Genomic DNA, 21,343 nt, shown 5'->3' on the forward strand with positions numbered 1-21,343 from the left:
TGCTCATCTTTATCAAGGGTGTCAATTTCAGACCCCACTGTAGATCATTGGATTCACAATGTGAATCCATACTAGAACAAGCCTGGTAGGACGACCATTTTTCCCCAGTTGTTATGCTCAGCATCTCTACATTGCATTGTCACAAACCACCAGCTTTTGGCCATGTCAATTTGTGGTTTAGTGGAACTGACGTTTTTTTATGCTAAGTTGCTTATGGATGGTTTCAAGTCCCTGGTGCACGCTGCCAGATGCAATTTGTACGTCAGGGGCAAAAACAATATCCGTAGCTCATTCGCAAAGCCAACACTGCAATGGTTTGGCAAGAGCTGCATCCAAACACATCAGCCACAGTTTCCATGTACTGTAAAAACAGCACAAACAATTCCCAGGCGGTCTCACTACGCTGTCTGACGCGTCAAGACTTCAACCCTCGGAGAAACCGCACGGGTTTACACTTCACCAGCAAACTGGAACTCTTCCCCTCAAACTCTTGCCCCCCCCCCCTCACTCGCCCTGCCCAAAATTGCTCCTGCTGTTGGAAAAGAATAAAAATACCATCTGTTTTTTCTTCTTTACCCCCCCCCCCCCCCCCCCCCCCCCCCCCCCACCGAAAGGACTTCCGCACTTAAATACCACATGATTCAGATTAGGCGAGCAGTTAACTCCCTCCAATACAGGTGATTAGAGCCAATAGGCCACTATTTGCCAGCTCTGCCTTGAGAAAAAGTCAAAGCTCGGCTCCTTGGGCTACTGTTGGCGCACACCCTACAGGCCATACGACAGCCTGGGAAAAAGCAATAGGCCTGAGAGAGGGAGTCTCACTGTGACTAGGGCCCACCTTGTGTCCCCCTTACCCCCCCCACCAACCCCCCTCCCCGTGCAGTGTGTGTGACAGTCATGTGAAAAAAGCCATGCACATTCCTTCATGCATGAGCCTGTAATTGCTGTAAGCAGCCCTCTGAAAGGAATGGAATCAAGTGCATTTAATCTGCTTGGACCCTTCGCTGAGACTGGGAATTGTTCTTCAGCACAATAACAGTCAGATTACTACTGGTGTTACTGTTGCTGTTCCTTATGATGAACACGACTCACTGACATGGCTGGATAGAGATAACACAGTTCGCTTGGAGCAGAAATGAAATATTCTGTAAATATATAATACCGTGAGTAGTAGTAGCTGATAATGTTGAGTCTTAGACAACACACACAGCACCGAATGTTGATCTGCCGTTCGTTCAGAGCGATACGTTTTAGGGACCACCCGCTGGCGGACGTCTGCCTTCCGACATTTTCACGCACTAGGTTTGCAAATTACAGCCAGCACTCTGTTCAGAGATGCTAAGTACTCTCTGCCGGCAAACGCTACCAGTGTGTCTGAGCCCTTAGAGGCACTTTGAGCCCAGTTTCACTCCAGTGGAGATGTCACTGAATGTACTCAAGAGTTGAGAGAACGTCTGAAGGGTCATCTGATGAATAGCCTAATTGCTGTAGATCCATGCAGAAGAGGCATGCCAAGGAAAATACATTACATTGCTATGAGGCCTGCCCTCTAAAATGAACCACACCGCTAAGGGAAAAGTGTATAATCTATTTAATAAACCATGTGCAGTGGATAACACAGCATAGGACTCCCTGCTAGTTCCTTTTAAAAGAACGGGATAAAAACAGGCCAATAAAAAGAGGAGATAGGCGCACCAGACGTTGTTTGACTATCCCAGCCCTCTTTGGTTTAGCACAACAATGTGAACCAGAGCTTGGGATCAGAGGTCTTTTCCTGGTCCCCCCCCCCTCTGCTAGCCTCTCGCATATTAGCTCACATGGTTTGAATCAATGCCGCCACTAGAGCCGTTCACTGGGCCAATACGATAATAGCGTTCGGGTTGGAGTCCGCAACTCAGTGAGGGCTGGTGCTGTCTGTGTTGTGTTCAGAGGAGCTGTATTGATTTAACCCTAGTAGAGATGTGACCTCCTAAACAAAACCAGCAGCATGTGAGCAGTTTCTGTCTGTGATTGGTGTTGTTGTCGATGTGTTTCTCAATGTCCAGTCCCTATCTCTGTCCAAACCTCATGACTTAAGTAAACACAGAATCAGGTCAGGCAGGACAGATATTCATATACAAACCCTGGGGCCTGGGCACATATTTCAATACCCTGATGAGAAACACACACTTTTTCATCTACTTCTCTTGTACATTTATATAGCCCAGATTTAATGAGGAAATGATCCCTTCTCAGGATATGAGAGTGCCTGGCTGTTATGGTCATTCAGCTGTAATCAACAAGCAGACCACTTCTACCATAAAGTCCCACTGTGCTTTGTGACTGAGTGGCACAGCGGGTTACCCCTGTGGAGGTACAGAATGAAATGACCCTTTAAATGATACTTTGTTGCCACAATAAAATGATCTCAATTGCTACAGATGCACTCTATAGCCAATTCTGCAAGTGCAGCAGGGGTGACTATTTCCCTCCACGTGTAAACTACTGTGTTTCAAGAGGAAATAATAACTTCCATCTGATAACATTTTTAAATGGACTTGGACTCAAATCATGAAAAATGCTAGATGTTCAGCAATATACCACTATCCTTGTGCCCCCATTTAACATATGGGCCTACTCCATAGACATGAGTGTCAGAGCAGAGTCTGACACAAACAACTAAAGTTCTTCCAAATGTCGTTGCAAAAGTGCAAACTCCACAAAAGCAACATGGTAGTTTTTCTGTTTTTTTGTTTGTTTTGTTTTTACCGTGCATGGAGATATTAATACAGTATCAATAACTATATAATGATTACAGATCTGCATAATTATGCCGCAGAATTATCGGTAAATTCTATGCTTTCAAATTAATCTTTATTATTATTTTACACTCCTCATTTGAAAAGCATTTAATAATTTTGAACGAGGAGTATATCAAGGCTACATATCTACAGCAATGGCACTAGAATAGATTATTGCAGCAGCGAAGGTTAATGATAGCAAAGTTTGATCTGATTACATTTGGCATGCCTGGATAAAACCTCGTGGTTATTAATCAAAATACAATAGCTTGGATAACATTGCCTGTATCATAGGCTATTGTAGGCTATTATGCGACTGACAGAGATCATTTTAGATGATTTCAAATCATATTTAAACGTGGGTTATATAAGACTGGGATAACAAAAATACGTCAACTATAAGGCAGTGTTATGAGGTAAATAGTACAGTAAAAACCGTGTAATAGGCTACATGGGATATAAATGTGTTTATTAAATTCGTTCTAATCAAGTTAATAGGCATAATATATGTATGCAATAATTCCCTACACTTCATAAAACAAATATCATGAACAGTTATAGAAAAACAGTGGCATAGTTTTGCGCAAAGGGCTTCGCCTTAACTTCGCCAATTAGTGAAATGAAGTTAACGAGGCAGTGAAAATGCCACCTACAGTGATTTGAGCCGTTCCAGTGTTGGTTTCTGATGGACGAGCTGTAGGGATGGGGCACTCCAGGCACAAGTCCTTTCTCCGGGATCAAACATCCTCTGCTCTGGTTGTAGTAATCCATCATTAAAAACGGGTTCGGGCTGGGATTCAGTCCCACGACGTCCACACTCTCATACATCATATGTAGAGAGAAAGCGTGAGGATTATTGTCCGATGAGAGAAATAATGTCTGCTGCGCTCAACGATTTGGGCACAAGAAAATAGGAGCAGCAGCCTTGTGGTTTTCAGTTTGCTACCAGCAGAGGTAGTAGAAATGGTGCAAAATGGTCAAAACGGCAATACATTCAAAAGAAAGGGAATAAATCCGTTCATAGACACAACACTTGAGGTTTCGGATCCACTAGTTGGTAGAGTCAATCCGATACACACCTATACTAATTGTATGGAATATTCACCTACACTCAATTTGAACACATCGTTCAAAAGAATGGTCAACATGATGTCAAATGTGAGGTTTGGAATGCGCCGAATGATTTGTTTGATCGAAAAAGCCGACCGGAATAACTTCAGCCCGACAGATCAGTTCAATGGCCTTGCTCAAATAATAAACTAGATCCAAACCAATATAGGCTACCCTACAAATTCCAAGAATACCTGAAATCACGCAAAGGGGTCCCAGACAATTTCAATAACACTGCAACCACATCAGAATACACAAAAGAGAGCAGTTGCAGATCAATCAGAATGGAATTCCGTATTTAGTTCCAACTCGTCCTCCGGGATAAGGAAGATTGTCCCGTTTGAGCTCTTGCCTTGAAGGGCAGACTATCAGCCTGCTGTCTGTCTGCCTATCCACTTATGTTGTCCACCGCGCAACACCACCAATGCACGACGACTTGATTTGTTAGATATCTTGCCCTTATTGTTTTTCAATGTACAGTTTCGCAAAACACAATCGGTTCTTCTTGTTTGTATTTCGAGAGGAGCCAAATTCGTTCCCACACAAATTGTGTGGCTATCATGTCCTGCAGAATGTGACAAGGCACAGCAGCTGGGCTTTGGCTCCACCTACAATCGCTTATTTTTCCTCACTCCCTTTTCATTGGTAGCTCCTCCCATATTTAACCCTTCACACCACTCAAACAGAGCGGGACATGTAAGCGAGAACACAAGGCCGCTGGCTCCTCGCCTCGCTTTATAATGTATAAGTGAGTGGGACTTTAAAAAGTAACGTATTGAAAGAGTTAAATTACGTAAACTCCCAAATGAACCTCGAATGTCTTTTCAGATAGTTTATGAACATAATTGAGTTTTCCATGAGCCTGTAGGCTACCTATTTTCCTAGAAATTTGGGCTCCTCCTTCCAACTAATTTGACCCCTTTCCCCATGCTCTCATCGTTCACTACCCTCCGATTTTTTCTCCCTCATTCCCTGTCTCGCTAATTTGCCTAATACTGTGTGGCTGAACTTTTCTTGAACCCACGGAAGCAAGCAGCCTCACCCCCAAATGACCCACACAATGACTCGGATTCGCCTCTGCGTTTCTTATCTGACATCATTCAATGTTTCCCACCTTGTACACCTGCTATTACACAATCAACTTTCCTCAAATACTGCTCTCACTGAACCAGCGCAAATAGCGTCCGAGTAGAAACCAGAAGTCAACCAGGCACTGTAACCAAGAGTGTTGAAGCGCGTAAAAATGGTGTGTCCTCGGTTGCAACACTCACTACCAAGTTCTAAACTGCCTCTGGAAGCAATGTCAGCACATTAACTGTTCTTCGAAAGCTTCATGAAATGGGTTTCCATAGCCGAGCAACCTCACACAAGCCTAAGATCACCATGCACAATGCCAAGCGTCGGCTGGAGTGGTGTAAAGCTTGCCGCCATTGGACTCTGGAGCAGTGGAAATGGGTTCTCTGGAGTGATGAATCATGCTTCACCATCTGGGAGTCTGACGGACAAATCTGGGTTTGGTGGATGCCAGGAGAACACCTGCCCAAATGCATAGTGCCAACTGTAAAGTTTGGTGGAGGAATAATAATGGTCTGGGGCTGTTTTTCATGGTTCAGGCTAGGCCCCTTAGTTCCAGTGAAGGGAAATCTTAACGCTACAGCATACAATGCCATTCTAGATGATTCTGTGCTTCCAACTTTGTGGCAACAGGTTGGGGAAGGCCCTTTCCTGTTTCAGCATGACAATGCCCCTGTGTACAAAGCGAGGTCTATACAGAAATGGTTTGTTGAGATCGGTGTGAAGAAATTGACTGGCCTGCACAGAGCCCTGACCTCAACCCCATCAAACACTTTTGGGATGAATTGGAAAGCCAACTGCGAGCCAGGCTTAATCACCCAACATCAGTGCCCGACCTCACTAATGCTCGCAGCAATGTTCCAACATCTAGTGGAAAGCCTAAAAAGAAAAGAAATACACAACACTAGTTTTTATTCCATTGTAATAACCATTACAACACCAATCAAATAGCATGTTGAAACAACACTATCCATTGACATCCAAACAATAGATGATACAAACTCTATAACGCCAAAACTATGATGACCAATTGATTAATACATGATGTTTCAGGCCTGAAACCTCTGCATATCACGGTACTGGCAGGGTTTAGCCAGTGTCTCATCCTCCATCAGGGGCTCATTATTGGTACATCCCAGCCTCTGGTCCACACCTGAACCAAAGGGCCATGACTAGGCCTGACTGAAAAGGTGTTAGAGGAATTATTGGCATTGTCCACAGCGGGGTTGGCCTGCTCCACCTTTGACTGTGACACTTATTTAATGCAGGGACCAGACTGTTTACTTTGACTGATAACTCAGCAGAGAGCCAGCTCTGGGCTCTGGGCAGATACCACAGGAGAAATTCCTTCACAGGATTAGCCACAATGAGTAATGGTGTCAGAAAATGCTAATTTTCTTTGCCTGTTTTTCTTCTCAGCTTGGGCAGTATTTATTTGACCTCTATGTTGTGATGGCACAGCCAGAGCGGGAGATAATGGATTGTTGATCATTGTTTATAATGGAGAGGAGGCATGGGAAAGCTTGAGAGACCAACCTCCTTTTCAGGCCTTCAAAGACAAAAGTCACATTGCAGGGACTTGAAAAGAAGCAGACGTCAATGCCAAATAGTGACTTGTAGAATTCCTTAAAAACATGACTAATCATTCTGAATATATGCAGGCGCCAGGAGTCCACTCACCAACCAAGAATTTACAAAATGGGACAAACAACAAATTGAGACTCTGCATGCAGAATTCTGCAAAAATATCCTCTGTGTACAACGAAAAACACCAAATAATGCATGCAGAGCAGAATTAGGCCGATACCCGCTAATTATCAAAATCCAGAAAAGAGCCGTTAAATTCTATAACCACTTAAAAGGAAGCGATTCCCAAACCTTCCATAACAAAGCCATCACCTACAGAGAGATGAACTTGGAGAAGAGTCCCCCTAAGCAAGCTGGTCCTGGGGCTCTGTTCACAAACACAAACAGACCCCACAGAGCCCCAGGACAACAACAACAACACAATTAGACCCAACCAAATCATGAGAAAACAAAAAGAGAATTACTTGACACATTGGGAAAGAATTAACAAAAAAACAGAACAAGCAAGAATGCTATTTGGCCCTAAACAGAGAGTACACATTGGCAGAATACCTAACCACTGTGACTGTCCCAAACCTAAGGAAAGCTTTGAATGTACAGCAAAGCCTTGCTAATGAAAAAGGCAGCCGTAGGCAGACCTGGCTCTCAAGAGAAGACAGGCTATGTGCACACTGCCCACAAAATGAGGTGGAAACTGAGCTGCACTTCCTTTTATTTATTTTTATTTTACCTTTATTTAACTAGGCAAGTCAGTTAAGAAGAAATTCTTATTTACAATGACGGCCTACACCGGCCAAACCCGGACAACGCTGGGCCAATTGTGCGCCGCCCTATGGGACTCCCAATCACGGCCGGTTGTGATACAGCCTGGAATCGAACCAGGGGGTCTGTAGTGACGCCTCAAGCACTGAGATGCAGTGCCTTAGACCACTGCGCCACTCGGGAGCCCAAACTAACCTCCTGCCAAATGTATGACCATATTAGAGACACATACTTCCCTCAGATTACACAGATCCACAAAGAATTCGAAAACAAATCCAATTTTGATAAACTCCCTTATCTACTGGGTGAAATACCAGTGTGCCATCACAGCAGCAAGATGTGTGACCCGTTGCCACAAGAAAAGGGCAACCAGTGAAGAACAAACACCATTGTAAATACAACCCATATTTATGTTTATTTATTTTCCCATTCGTACTTTAACTATTTGCACATTGTTACAACACTGTATATATACATAATATGACATTTGAAATGTCTTTATTCTTTTGGAACTTCTGAGTGTAATGTTTACTGTTAATATTTATTGTTTATTTCACTTGTTTCTTATCTATTTCACTTGCTTTGGCAATGTTAACATATGTTTCCCATGCCAATAAAGCCCTTCAATTGAATTGAATTGAGAGAGAGATAGGAGGGGAAGAGAGAGAGAGGGAGATAGAGGAGAGTAAAAGAGAGTGGGGAATAGAGAAAGAAAAACAGAGAGAGAGAAGAGGGAATGTGCTTTGTCCCTTTCGGCATAGGGGTATTACATCAGCGTTAGCTGGGAGAATGAGGTTGCTGGCATACTGCCATGACAAAAATGTCCCTCAGCACCCCCCCACCTGAGTGAGTCTGACCACAAGTCAGAGACCACTATGATGACACACCAAATGCGTTTGATGGATCCTTTTAGTCTTCTGCTAATGCCTCTTAAGAGGAATGTAATCCAAAAGTAACTGAAAGTAATCAGATTACGTTAAGAGTTTGGTAATCCAAAAGTTACGTAACTGATCACCAATTTGGACAGGTAGCTAACTAGTAACTGTAACGGATGACATTTAGAAAGTAACCTACCCAACCCTGGTGTCTTGTTTTGACATTAAGAGGTGAGAGAGTAGGGATTGTCACACGCAACACTGAGCCAAAGGAGCCAAGCTCGGCCAGTTAAGTGAATGTGGTCAGTGGCTTCTGGCACAATATAGCAGCCGTGTGTGAAGGCAAAGCCTTGGAGGAGGAGGAGCTGGTGCCAGCTAACAAAACCGTTCAAATATGCCGGAGACAGAGAGAGCGGCTTCAAAAGCTCCACACTCCTGAGAATACGGAAAGCTACTCAGGCTTCAGAGAGATTGGACCAGAGTGTGTGTACTACTCTGCTGCACGGCTCAGGCTTCAAAGGATGGTTATTTAAAGGGATGGTTTGGGATTTTGGCAATGACACCCTTTATCTACTTCCTCAGAGTCAGATGGAAGGAAGTTGCTAACTAGCGTTAGCGCAATGCGTGGAAGTCTATGGGAACAGCTAGCATGTTCCTGTAGACCTCCAGTCATTGCGCTAACACTAGTTAGCATTGGCTCGTGAAACTACCTCTAACTTCCTTCAAACTGGACGCAGATACATAAAAATTCATTGCCAAAATCCTGAACTATCCCTCTAAAGCCTCAACAGCCCACTGATGGAAAGGCCTTGTTTAAAGCACCATTCAGGCATTATTGCCTGGCAGAAATAGCACTGTTATGTACGTACAAAATAATAGAGGAATATGATGTCCTTGTTTAGGGAGAGAAATGGAGGAGAGATTGGATGGGGGGATGGGGAGAGAAGGGAGAGAGCGAGTGGAAGAAGGGGTGGTTTGAGGGAATTCAAAGAGCTTTATGAGTGAGGGCGGAGGAGATTGTGGCCTGAACCTTGAGGGTGGCAAACTATTTTTACAGCCCCTCTCTCCTTGCCGCAATCAAGGGTGTTAGGAAGCAGTAAAAATTGGTCCCTCACCATTCCCCCCACAGGACAGGTGATAGCTAGCTATAGTCCTACAGCTTAGAACAAACAATGGGTCAGTATGCCATTGGGCTAACTGCTATAGTGCTGAGAAGGCAAAACAAAAAGGGGTTCTTCGGCAAACAAACCATCGCAAAATCTAGGCATACAGGCTTAGAACCATGCAAAAGGAGTAAGGTTTTTTTCATGTTCAGCTAAAATTGGCAATGATTCAGCAACATCTGCAATCAGCTGTCCCTTGATGCTTGTGTTCTCACACTTTTATTGCTCCACTTCAAATCAAATGTTATTCGTCAGATGCTTCGTAAACAACAGGTGTGGATTAACAGTGAAATGCTTACTTACAGGCCGTTCCCAACAACGCAGAGACAATGGAAAGAGAAATAATAGAAAAGTAAAACATGTAATAAAAAAGAGGAGCCTTGGCCCAGGTCAAAATCAAGGCCTTTTTCATTGAACTAAAACCACATTTAGAGGAAAAAGAGTATGCCTACAGTGAAAAGCCTACAAGAGGAATGTTTTAATATCGTAGTGGACTAAGAGGAGAAGAACGTTGGTGCGGCCAAATGCAGGCTACTGTGCAACTCAGGTAGGATGCAATTTCGGAAGTGACATTTATTTATTTTCGTATTTATTATTATTTTTGTAGATCATTGTTATTATTGTAAACCTCGAAACCAGTACTTTAAATATGCAAATTCAGTTCTAACTGTAATGCTGTGTTTGCTGTAATATAATAGCCTGCTCGTATTTTACCTATAAACAATGGCTTGACTTACTTTTGATTTTACCCTAATAAAGTTTAAAAACTTTTGTGAAGGTTTGGTGTGGTGTGGCTATTATTAAGGTTTAGCTACTGCAAGCCTATGATATGAAGGCAGTGCGCACCGGCGCTCCAACTGACTACGACATTTGAACTTGAGGTGAGGAAGAGCGTTTTAAGGCCTACCAGATTTACTCCTATAATCTAACAATATAATGCTTCTCTTTATACAAAATATTCTAATCTAAACTTTACGAATTAGCCTCCTGTACGCCTTTATCTGTATAGCAGACGCAGTACCCATCTGACAAAAAGAAATGCATGTCGGTGTCGTAGCATGCCACCTACTGCAACCCTCTTCCTCCACAGACCAGAGCATGTGAGCGGAGTTGAGCTGGAAATCCAGCTCATCGCTCCATGCTTGCCACCGCTCCCTTTCCAACCACATCGCTAAATACCGCGCCACACTCAAAAACTAAAAAGAGCTGCCGCTCAAAATTCACTCCATTCATCAAAATCACAATTTAACCAACACCCATCTGTTTTTGTGACTACCTGGAGCTATCATTTGGTTTTGAAGTATTGAAACCAAACCATTTGGATTTTTATGAAAAGTTTTTGAATAAACATGAAAAGGTGAATGTATGAAGTGCTCATCATTTCAAATAGGCTACATGTCATATTAAACAGCATATAAACACTCTAAATATGCCAGGAGCCAGACAGGGAGCCTAAGAAGGAACAAAAATGAATTATTTAGTCTATATTATTTCTATTATTTCAAGGCTATAGCCTACAAAGAAATACACTGTGAAGCATTTGCCAGTGCGACACAATAGGCTGGTAGGGACATAAAAGTACTCAGCATTTAAAATGTTTGTTGTATTAAATCATTATAGTCTATAAATTACGCATATAGGCTGTGACTTACTTATAATTAAATACAAATTAACGAAAAATGACTTATTAGTGCCTTTGAATTCATTTTTAGAATTGGCCAGTCTGTGACTTCAGGCTCATGCGATGGTGCCTGGAGAGCAGGCCAGCAGTGGAGAATATCCTCTCCACCCCTCCAGAGCCACTGGGGACGCTAAACACTCTTTTGGCCACTCTGGCCACTTTTTTTCTATAGGTAGGCCTAAAGGTTTTTAGGCAAAATATCCCAATCAAAACGGAAAGCTCCTTAAACATGGGAATATGCCAGGCCTATTGCGCCAAAATCAATTATGGCCTATTGTATAGATAGTAGAAAAAAATGAACGAAACATTTAAGAGATCAGATTTTTTCTGTTTAGAAATACTTTGCTACAATGACACACTTAGTTATCTACCCATCTCGTTCCTTTCTTTTAGCATGTGCACGTAGTAAGTACACCATCATGCTTTCAGGATACGTGTCTTTTCAGATTCCACAATGATTATTCAGTTGTGGACACTACATCACCGCACTCCCTCTCTTGCTCTTGGTCCTCATCTTTGTAAGTCACCTTGATTTTGCACCTGTGTGTTTTATCAGTTTCTTTATGAAAATATTTAGTGAACTCCATGACAGTAGCTAAAGCAAGGGGCTATAGCAGCACACAAGTAGACTACAAATGCATGCTGGGCCGGGCATGCCCTGAGCTGGTGAAGTGAGCACTACTGGAGCGAAATTGGAGCGGGCGAGAAGGCCGACGCGCCAGCCTTTGGGAATCTCGCGTCGCGCTCCAGTCAAATTGGGCACGCTCCGCTCCAGCTCCGCTCAAATACTCTGCCTCAGACAGCACTCATTCTGCCAGTCACATTCTGTTAAAGGTCCCCAAAGCACACACATCCCTGGGTCGCTACTCTTTTCAGTTTGCTGCAGCTAGCGACTGGAACGAGCTGCAAAAAAACTATCAAACTGGAAAGTTTTATCTCCATCCCTACATTCAAAACTCAATCATGGACACTCTTACTAACACTTGTGGCTGCTTCCAGTGATGTATTGTTATCTCTACCTTTTTGCCCTTCGTGCTGTTGTCTGTGCCTAACAATGTTTGTACAATGTTTGTGCTGCTCCCATGTTGTGCTGCTGCCATGTTGTGTTGTTGTCTTAGGTCTCTCTTTATGTAGCGTTGTGGTGTATCACTTGTCGTGATGTGTGTTCTGTCCTTCATTTTTATTTTTAATCCCAGCCCCTGTACCCAAAGGAGGCCTTTTGCCTCTTGGTAGGCAGTCATTGTAAATAAGAATTTGTTCTTAATTGACTTGCCTAGTTAAATAAAGGTTAAATAAAACACATAAATAAAAACAAATTCTCTATCTCTCTGGGCCTAGGCTTCTCTTACTTTACATATATATTTTGTAATATTAATATCATACAGTGGACACCTAAGCCTATATGCCTATACATGCAATGCCCTGATGCATTTAGTGCTCAAATCTCCAACAGCTGAACCGTGAGGTGGACAATTATTGTTTTAGGAAAAAAAGTTATAAAACAAAAAATCGTTTAGCATATGTTACACATCGAAACACAAGAAAGTGTTTTTGTAAATGTGTTATAGGCTGTTTAAGGACACGTAAATGTGGCTCATTTCGCCAATATCCCTCACTAATTGATGGCGCTGGCAGCGCCAGGTCAGCTCTGAATGCATATGGTTGTCCGGTAAATTTCTCAAATGTCCGGTAAATTAAAATCTTCCCAATCACGTTGTCTGTCGCCAAATGTTCCTAACAGAAACCCTGGCACACACTGCCAAATATTTTCTGGCAGGCAGGCAGGCAGACACTGGAATAAGTTCCTGAATGACAAAGTGAGGGCTTTTTGTCAGAGTGGAAAAGAATGCCCGGAACGTAAAAGAACATTATGAACTGGTTCCCGTGCTTTTAAAATAACGGTGCTGTTCCGGAACAGTATAGATCACTTTCATTCCAACCTGGTTCAGTACCAGGGTCCTTAGCTTAGTGATGAGCTTGGTGGGCACTATGGTGTTGAACGCTGAGCTGTAGTCAATGAACAGCATTCTCATGTAGGTGTTCCTTTTGTCGAAGTGGGAAAGGGCAGTGTGGAGTGCAATAGAGATTGCGTCATCTGTGGATCTGTTGTGGCGGTATGCAAATTGGAGTGGGTCCAGGATGTCTGGGATGATGGTGTTGATGTGAGCCTTGACCAGTCTTTCAAAGCATTTCATGGCTACAGATAGTCAATTAGACAATATGTTGTTTAGCGGAGTGGACAAAACGAATCAAATCAAAACACCATAAATTCGTCAAAAAGTCAGGGAAAAGTCAAGTATTCTACAGCTAAATCCGGAAAAAGTGGAGAAAAGCCGGCCAAGTAGTGTTTCCATCAGCTAGTCTGCTCGACAACACTTGGCAGGGAGTAGACCTATCGGCTAACAAGATAAGGACGGACATATTTGAGTCGGTCCAGCCCTGCTCATCTAATTTTGGATTTCCGCTAGTTCCCAGATCCCAGTCCTCCACACCTTCCTCCTCCACCACGCTAGCTCTCACATGTGCCAACAGATGGTTAATACATATGTAGGATCTTAATATGAATACCCTTTTGCAATGCAGGAAATGTAAAACTTGTAGTGTATTTTAAGTTTAAAAAGGCTTCTGAATTTTGTAGTTTCCACTTAGAAATGTCAGACTTGATTTTCCCTTACGAATAACCTCCATTAATTATAATCCACATAATAATTCACATTTCCTGTTCCTGCAGGATTGTGTTCCTGCTGTAGCAAACTGGAATCCCACATCTGTACCAGCAGCCAGAATGGGAGGAGATCAGAGATACAGTGGGGGAAAAAAGGATTTAGTCAGCCACCAATTGTGCAAGTTCTCCCACTTAAAAAGATGAGAGAGGCCTGTAATTTTCATCATATGTACACGTCAACTATGACAGACAAAATGAGGAAGAAAAAAATCCAGGAAATCACATTGTAGGATTTTTTATGAATTTATTTGCAAATTAATGGTGGAAAATAAGTATTTGGTCAATAACAAAAGTTTCTCAATACTTTGTTATATACCCTTTGTTGGCAATGACACAGGTCAAACGTTTTCTGTAAGTCTACACAAGGTTTTCACACACTTGCTGGTATTTTGGCCCATTCCTCCATGCAGATCTCCTCTAGAGCAGTGATGTTTTGGGGCTGTCGCTGGGCAACACAGACTTTCAACTCCCTCCAAAGATGTTCTATGGGGTTGAGATCTGGAGACTGGCTAGGCCACTCCAGGACCTTGAAATGCTTCTTACGAAGCCACTCCTTCCTTGCCCGGGCGGTGTGTTTGGGATCATTGTCATGTTGAAAGACACAGCCACGTTTCATCTTCAATGCCCTTGCTGATGGAAGGTTTTCACTCAAAATCTCACGATACATGGCACCATTCATTCTTTCCTTTACACGGATCAGTCGTCCTGGTCCCTTTGCAGAAAAACAGCCCCAAAGCATGATGTTTCCACCCCCATGCTTCACAGTAGGTATGGTGTTCTTTGGATGCAACTCAGCATTCTTTGTCCTCCAAACACGACGAGTTGAGTTTTTACCAAAAAGTTCTATTTTGGTTTCATCTGACCATATGACATTCTCCCAATCCTCTTCTGGATCATCCAAATGCACTCTAGCAAACTTCAGACGGGCCTGGACATGTACTGGCTTAAGCAGGGGGACACGTCTGGCACTGCAGGATTTGAGTCCCTGGCGGCGTAGTGTGTTACTGATGGTAGGCTTTGTTACTTTGGTCCCAGCTCTCTGCAGGTCATTCACTAGGTCCCCCCGTGTGGTTCTGGGATTTTTGCTCACCGTTCTTGTGATCATTTTGACCCCACGGGGTGAGATCTTGCGTGGAGCCCCAGATCAAGGGAGATTACTTGTATGTCTTCCATTTCCTAATAATTGCTCCCACAGTTGATTTCTTCAAACCAAGCTGCTTACCTATTGCAGATTCTTCCCAGCCTGGTGCAGGTCTACAATTTTGTTTCTGGTGTCCTTTGACAGCTCTTTGGTCTTGGCCATAGTGGAGTTTGGAGTGTGACTGTTTGAGGTTGTGGACAGGTGTCTTTTATACTGATAACAAGTTCAAACAGGTGCCATTAATACAGGTAACGAGTGGAGGACAGAGGAGCCTCTTAAAGAAGAAGTTACAGGTCTGTGAGAGCCAGAAATCTTGCTTGTTTGTAGGTGACCAAATACTTATTTTCCACCATAATTTGCAAATAAATTCATTAAAAATCCTACAATGTGATTTTCTGGAGAAAAAAAATCTCAATTTGTCTGTCATAGTTGACGTGTACCTATGATGAAAATTACAGGCCTCTCTCATCTTTTTAAGTGGGAGAACTTGCACAATTGGTGGCTGACTAAATACTTTTTCCCCCCACTGTAGCTGGGGGAAGTCAGCTCAGCAAAGCTTTCCATCTCTCTTGTAGTATCTTATGTGCGACCTAATAAGGCCGAACAGCAGGAGAGGCTAAAGAGAGAAAGAGGAGGAAGTAGAGGCAAGAAGGTGCACTAGCTTCGCAACATAAAACACAAAGGTATTGAGACACAGATAGTGCATGCTCTTGTCTCTATACTCTTCGGTGTTGCAGCAGTTTGTGTGCCCTGCATTTCTCTGCCATTATGAGACTGTGCAGCTCAGTACTTAATCCGCCACTCCCACGGCTGGCATCGCTGCATGGAAAACTTCCTCATGCCAGTGCTCCACTTTACAGTGAGCTGCGTGTTTCTGTCTGTCTGGCCCACAAGCCCAGGTGTTTTCACTATACCTGAGACGGCATGGGCTCAGTGACATTGCTGTTATCACCCTGCTGCCTGCTGTGTGTGTGTGTGTTTACACAGCTGGTTTTCCGCAGCCCGCGTGCTTGTCGCGGCCAGACAAAAACAGCAGCTGCGCTCGCTGACAGTGTGTCGATGGTGTAAAAGACCCGGCCCTGCATGTGAGAACAAGCCGCGGTATCGATGGACATCGCCCCACTTCCACCTCTTCCCCCTTTTTCCTATGGATCCATCGGACACAGGGCAGGAGCCTCCTATGGATCCAACATCAGAGAAGAGGCACTCCCATATGTGTGTGTGTGTGTGTGTGTGCATGTGAGCACCTATGTGTGTGTGGTGGGTGTGGAGATTTTCTAAAGGGCTGTTTAGTTGCTTGCAGGGATATTTGTGAAAGCCCCATGTCATTATCCCCTTTAATGTGCCTCAAACAGCAGATTCTGGCATTTATGGTACAGGCCTATCTCCCCATAAATGCTTTTATTGTTTGGCCCAGTCTATGGTGGCCATAACCCGGTTTCCTGCTTTATGGGGGACCTTCACTATATCACTAGCCGGGAGGACAAAGAAGGCTGACATTGGTGTTTACCAAAGTATTGGGAGCTCATAAATCCATCAGGCATTCTGAAAAAAACTCTGCACTGAAGATCTAGGGCTGGGAGGAAGCGGTTGTTGTTCTGGCTCAGCTTCTAGGACATTATTATCTATGTAGCCTTCAGGAAGAAAATCTACCATAGACAAGGCCATTGGGCCTATGTGCGATAGTAAATAATTGGAGAGGGATCACCTCGAAAGGTCAACCTAGAAATATAGCCAATAGAATGGGTCATGAACTGGGATTGAGACATTGTCTTATGTATATACACACACAAATGGACACCACTGTTTCTAGGCCTAACCCACCTACACTGGACTGGAGCCTTAGGAGCCTTAGGGCTAACTGAGGAGAAGGATGATTCAATCATGACAAAGAGCCGAGGCAGGCAGGGAGGGAGGAAGAGATGGATCAGGCTTGCTGGCTGGCTGGCAGAAAAAGCCCTGCTCTACCAAGGCCCTACTACCTCATTAAGGTGTCAGCATACTTCAGTTCGGCTGGCGCCTAGCCAAACTTTGCTAGCCGAACAAGTGTGCTCGTATACTCCCTTAACAGACCTTCGCTTGAAAAAAGTGGCAATAGTACGGTTTGTCCATTTTGAGACGGCGTAGCCAGTATACATTTCCTCAAAATAGTCAGAATTAATCAAAGATAACTCAAGAAATCTGTCTTTAATTTTGACGTTTTTGCAGAGGAGATCTTAGTCGCGCAATTTTACATCTAACTAAGATTTCTCAATGCAAAAATGTGCATGAAAACTAGTAATCTCTCGTTGAATGACAACGAAGACTTTATTGAATAATCTCTACTGTTGACCAATCAACAACAGCGTAGACTTCGGCTCTGAACTTCGGCTTGCCTCCAGAAAAGAATGTGTGTGCCCGAACGGCCGAAAAAACCCTCACCGAAGTCCAAAACGGACAAAAACAGAGTCTGAGCCCTCCTCATCAAAACCGACTTGGCTGGCATTGATTCTCTCCTCTGTAGTTCTCTTTAGTCTTTCATCTCCATCTTCCCCAACAGAGATCTCAGGCCTGCCTTGCTGCCTGGCAGGCTGTGTCTCAGTCTGCCTCATCTCAGAGCTTTAGGCCCTTTATTCTCTCTCTCAGAGCCTGGAGTCTGAACTGAAGTGAAGAGAGCGCTGAAGAGGAGGATTTCCCATTGAGAAGTGCTGGCCAGCGGGGTTCGCTTTAAGTGGATTTTCCCTTTCCCCTTGCCCCGTGTTGTTCCCAGGCCCATGGCATTATGACACCCCCGCCAGTGACCTCCACTTGAGACGTGCCCCGGGACGTGACAGCTTTTTCTGGCCATGGCTGATTGCTGCGCGGCACAAAACCGAAGTGTGAGCCGACGGATTGGTGTGTGGGTGGACGGACGGATGCACAGTGCAGTGAGCGCACAGCGCCGGGCTGTGCTGTACAGGTATCATTAGGCATAATGCCCTGTTTGTGGTGGTACTATACTGTAGAGTACAGTGATATTCGTGCTTCCCACACCACCCCTTCCTTCCTTCCATCCACCCAGTCGAGGCCTAACCTGGTGAGGGAGGGGAGGGGAGTGATGTGAAATGTAAAAATGTGCAGAGCCAGTTAAAATGTTAATGGAACATCTAAAATCCCCTGCTTAGCCAGCAGGTTGTGGGGAACAAAAGCCAGTCGAAGAGAGCAACAGCTGCTGCTATTAGGGTTGGGGGGGGGGTCTGGGGGTTGATAGTGTGGTGAGTTGGGGGGGGTTAGGGTTTAACCCATTGGTGGTGGTGGTGGTGGTGGGGGGAGGTGGTAATGGAATGGATAACTCCATTGCCCCAAATCACATTAAAGAGAAATGAAGCAATGATGGGGAGTGGTGGTGGAGAGAGGTGAGGGAGGGTGAGGTGGAGGGTGCAATCATCAGCATTTCAAAAGAATGGGGGCCAGAGAATGCAGATGATAGTGGTGGCTGGGCTCCTCCCCCATCCCTCCCTCTCTTCCTCCATCCCTCCATCCCCTCTCCAGCCCCAGCAGAAGCCCTGTGGCTCTGTAGAGGCTGATGATGATACTAGCCTGTCACCCTGTGTGTGTAGGGGACAATGAGAGAAGAATCTCTCCCTCCATCCCTCCTCCACTGGAAGAGAACAGTTAATTGGATAAAAGCTTGCCCTTTTACCCACAACTCCCAGGGGTAGGTGTGGGTCAACTTCACTGCACTATCAGAGGAGAGAGACTTTTCATCTAGTTTATAGCTACCATTCTGCTAGCTTCAACAGTGGAAGAGCCTTGAGAAGTCCCTTGACATATCTCTCTAAGTGAGGAAACATGGCTGTCCTTAGCCGCAACGACTAATGGAGAAATTCTGTGAAAATATTATAATGCGTTCTGAATTCCACTCATATTCCTGCCCTTGACTAATTAAATTAGCTAGTAGGAGGCAAATAAAAAATGTAATGACATAAACTGTTGTCGGACTTTGAGAATGCACCACCGGAAAACATTATCAAACTCTTTCAGCTTCACATGTGGCTGTGTGCCTAGTTTTGAATAGAACATTTATTCGAATCTGGTCTGAAGAAAATATATAGCCCACTGTAAAGCCACCTGTCACCAAGCCATCAGATTTACATGGCCTTCACTGGAGTTTTACAGCTTAGGCATGCGCAAATAAAACCTTATAATATAATAATAATATAAATAAAACCTTCACTCAAACGGCAACAAGGGAGCGACTCAATAAAGCCATAAATGAAGATCTAGCAGACAACAAATCAACCAAGATCCAGAAATAATATTTTATTTTGCCAATAGTGCTGGACTAACTTTCTTTCTGAGAGGTTTCTCGATCTTCAAAACAAGTTTTGATCAATTTACTATCGTCTTGGGAAATGGTTAACTTCTAAACCGAGACTGAATGCTTCCCAGATTCGCTGACAGTGACAGACATACATAATCACTATGGATAGTCAAACCATCTGTGTTGCAAAGCAGCATAGAGAAAGAGAGAGCGCCAGTCTCTCAATAGTTGGTAAACAGTGCATTACAAAGTGAATGGCCCAGAAGGAGAGATCATTAGCCTGGTGGACCATTCTATTCTTGGGGGGGGGGGGGGTTTGATACATGAAGAAAAGAGCCTGATAATATTTAACCAGGGGAGATGTATCATCAATCTCCCCCGCTCTCTTGACCCCTGGGTCGTTCCCCATTGTCATGCCAGCCCCGACCACCATTCACTCCTTATTCAACATTTTAGGCCCATTGTTCCACCTTACATGCCCCCTCTGAAGTACATTACTTTTCCCACTCACTTCTCAAAGGAGGGGTTAGCAGAAAAAACATAATATGTTATGGCGGTGTCAGGGGTAACAAAACAAGTCTCTCTTCACTCACACACACATAAGCACACAGAGGCGTGCACACGCACTACACACACACTTGCCCCACCCATCCTGACCCCGTGGCTCTCTGCCTGGCTCTTTGGATGAAAGAAGAAGTGATTTATCCAAGTCATCCTCGCAGCACCTTTTAAAAACACTCTTTATTCACCGGCTGCTAAAGCTTTCTCTCTCCCTCCCTCCCTCCCTCCCTCCCTCCCTTCCTCTCCCTCCCTTCCTCTCTCTCCCTCCCTACCTCTCTCTCTCTCTCCCTCCCTCCCTCTCTCTCTCTCTCCCTCCCTGTCTACTTCTCACAGGGAAATACAGGCTTCTGTGCCCATGTGTGTGAAATGGTGTGCAAATGCATACCTATGAGTGTGTCTGCATGTTTATCTGTATCTGAAAGTGATTGTGTTTATCTGTGATAGCTTCAAGTAAATTGGAACAAAACTTGTGTGTTTTACAGATTAATTAGGGAGTGTTTCACAGATTAATCTCTCCCTTTCACCTACCCCATCTCTTTTCTCTCTCTCTCCCTTTCACCTACCCCATCTCTTTTCTCTCTCTCTCCCTTTAACCTACCCCATCTCTTTTCTCTCTCCCCCTTTCACCTACCCCATCTATTTTCTCTCTCTCTCCCTTTCACCTACCCCATCTTTTTTCTCTCTCTCCCTTTCACCTACCCCATCTCTTTTGTCTCTCTCCCTTTCACCTACCCCATCTCTTTTGTCTCTCTCCCTTTCACCTACCCCATCTCTTTTCTCTATCTCCCTTTCACCTACCCCATCTCTTTTCTCTCTCTCCCTTTCACCTACCCCATCTCTTTTCTCTCTCTCCCTTTCACCTACCCCATCTCTTTTCTCTCTCTCCCTTTCACCTACCCCATCACTTTTCTCTCTCTCCCTTTCACCTACCCCATCTCTTTTCTCTCTCTCCCTTTCACCTACCCCATCTCTTTTCTCTCTCTCCCTTTCACCTACCCCATCTCTTTTCTCTATCTCCCTTTCACCTACCCCATCTCTTTTCTCTCTCTCCCTTTCACCTACCCCATCTCTTTTCTCTCTCTCCCTTTCACCTACCCCATCTCTTTTGTCTCTCTCCCTTTCACCTACCCCATCTTTTTTCTCTCTCTCCCTTTCACCTACCCCATCTCTTTTGTCTCTCTCCCTTTCACCTACCCCATCTCTTTTGTCTCTCTCCCTTTCACCTACCCCATCTCTTTTCTCTATCTCCCTTTCACCTACCCCATCTCTTTTCTCTCTCTCCCTTTCACCTACCCCATCTCTTTTGTCTCTCTCCCTTTCACCTACCCCATCTCTTTTCTCTCTCTCCCTTTCACCTACCCCATCTCTTTTGTCTCTCTCCCTTTCACCTACCCCATCTCTTTTCTCTATCTCCCTTTCACCTACCCCATCTCTTTTCTCTCTCTCCCTTTCACCTACCCCATCTCTTTTCTCTCTCTCTCCCTTTCACCTACCCCATCTCTTTTCTCTCTCTCCCTTTCACCTACCCCATCTCTTTTCTCTCTCTCTCCCTTTCACCTACCCCATCTCTTTTCTCTCTCTCCCTTTCACCTACCCCATCTC

The 21,343-nt window shown here is 44.3% G+C and overlaps 1 protein-coding gene across 4 annotated transcripts in view; it reads right to left on the minus strand.

Moving 5' to 3' along the window:
• Nucleotides 1-21,343, minus strand: part of LOC311130489 (retinoic acid receptor alpha-A) — a 211,944-nt gene that overhangs the window by 56,707 nt on the left and 133,894 nt on the right. The window contains exon 1 of one of the 4 annotated variants that reach the window (XM_084163238.1): nt 3,434-4,457. The exons of 2 other annotated variants lie outside the window; for them this stretch is intronic. In XM_084163238.1, the coding sequence (XP_084019364.1) occupies nt 3,434-3,611 (178 nt within the window). In that variant the 5' untranslated portion in view covers nt 3,612-4,457. Of the gene's footprint in view, nt 1-3,433; nt 4,458-21,343 lie in introns of those variants that run through there. One more of the 4 variants, XM_084163240.1, reaches the window with a different exon arrangement.

This window comes from Coregonus lavaretus (genome assembly GCF_964263955.1).
Source record: "Coregonus lavaretus genome assembly, chromosome: 1".
NCBI classification, from domain to species: Eukaryota; Metazoa; Chordata; class Actinopteri; order Salmoniformes; family Salmonidae; genus Coregonus; species Coregonus lavaretus.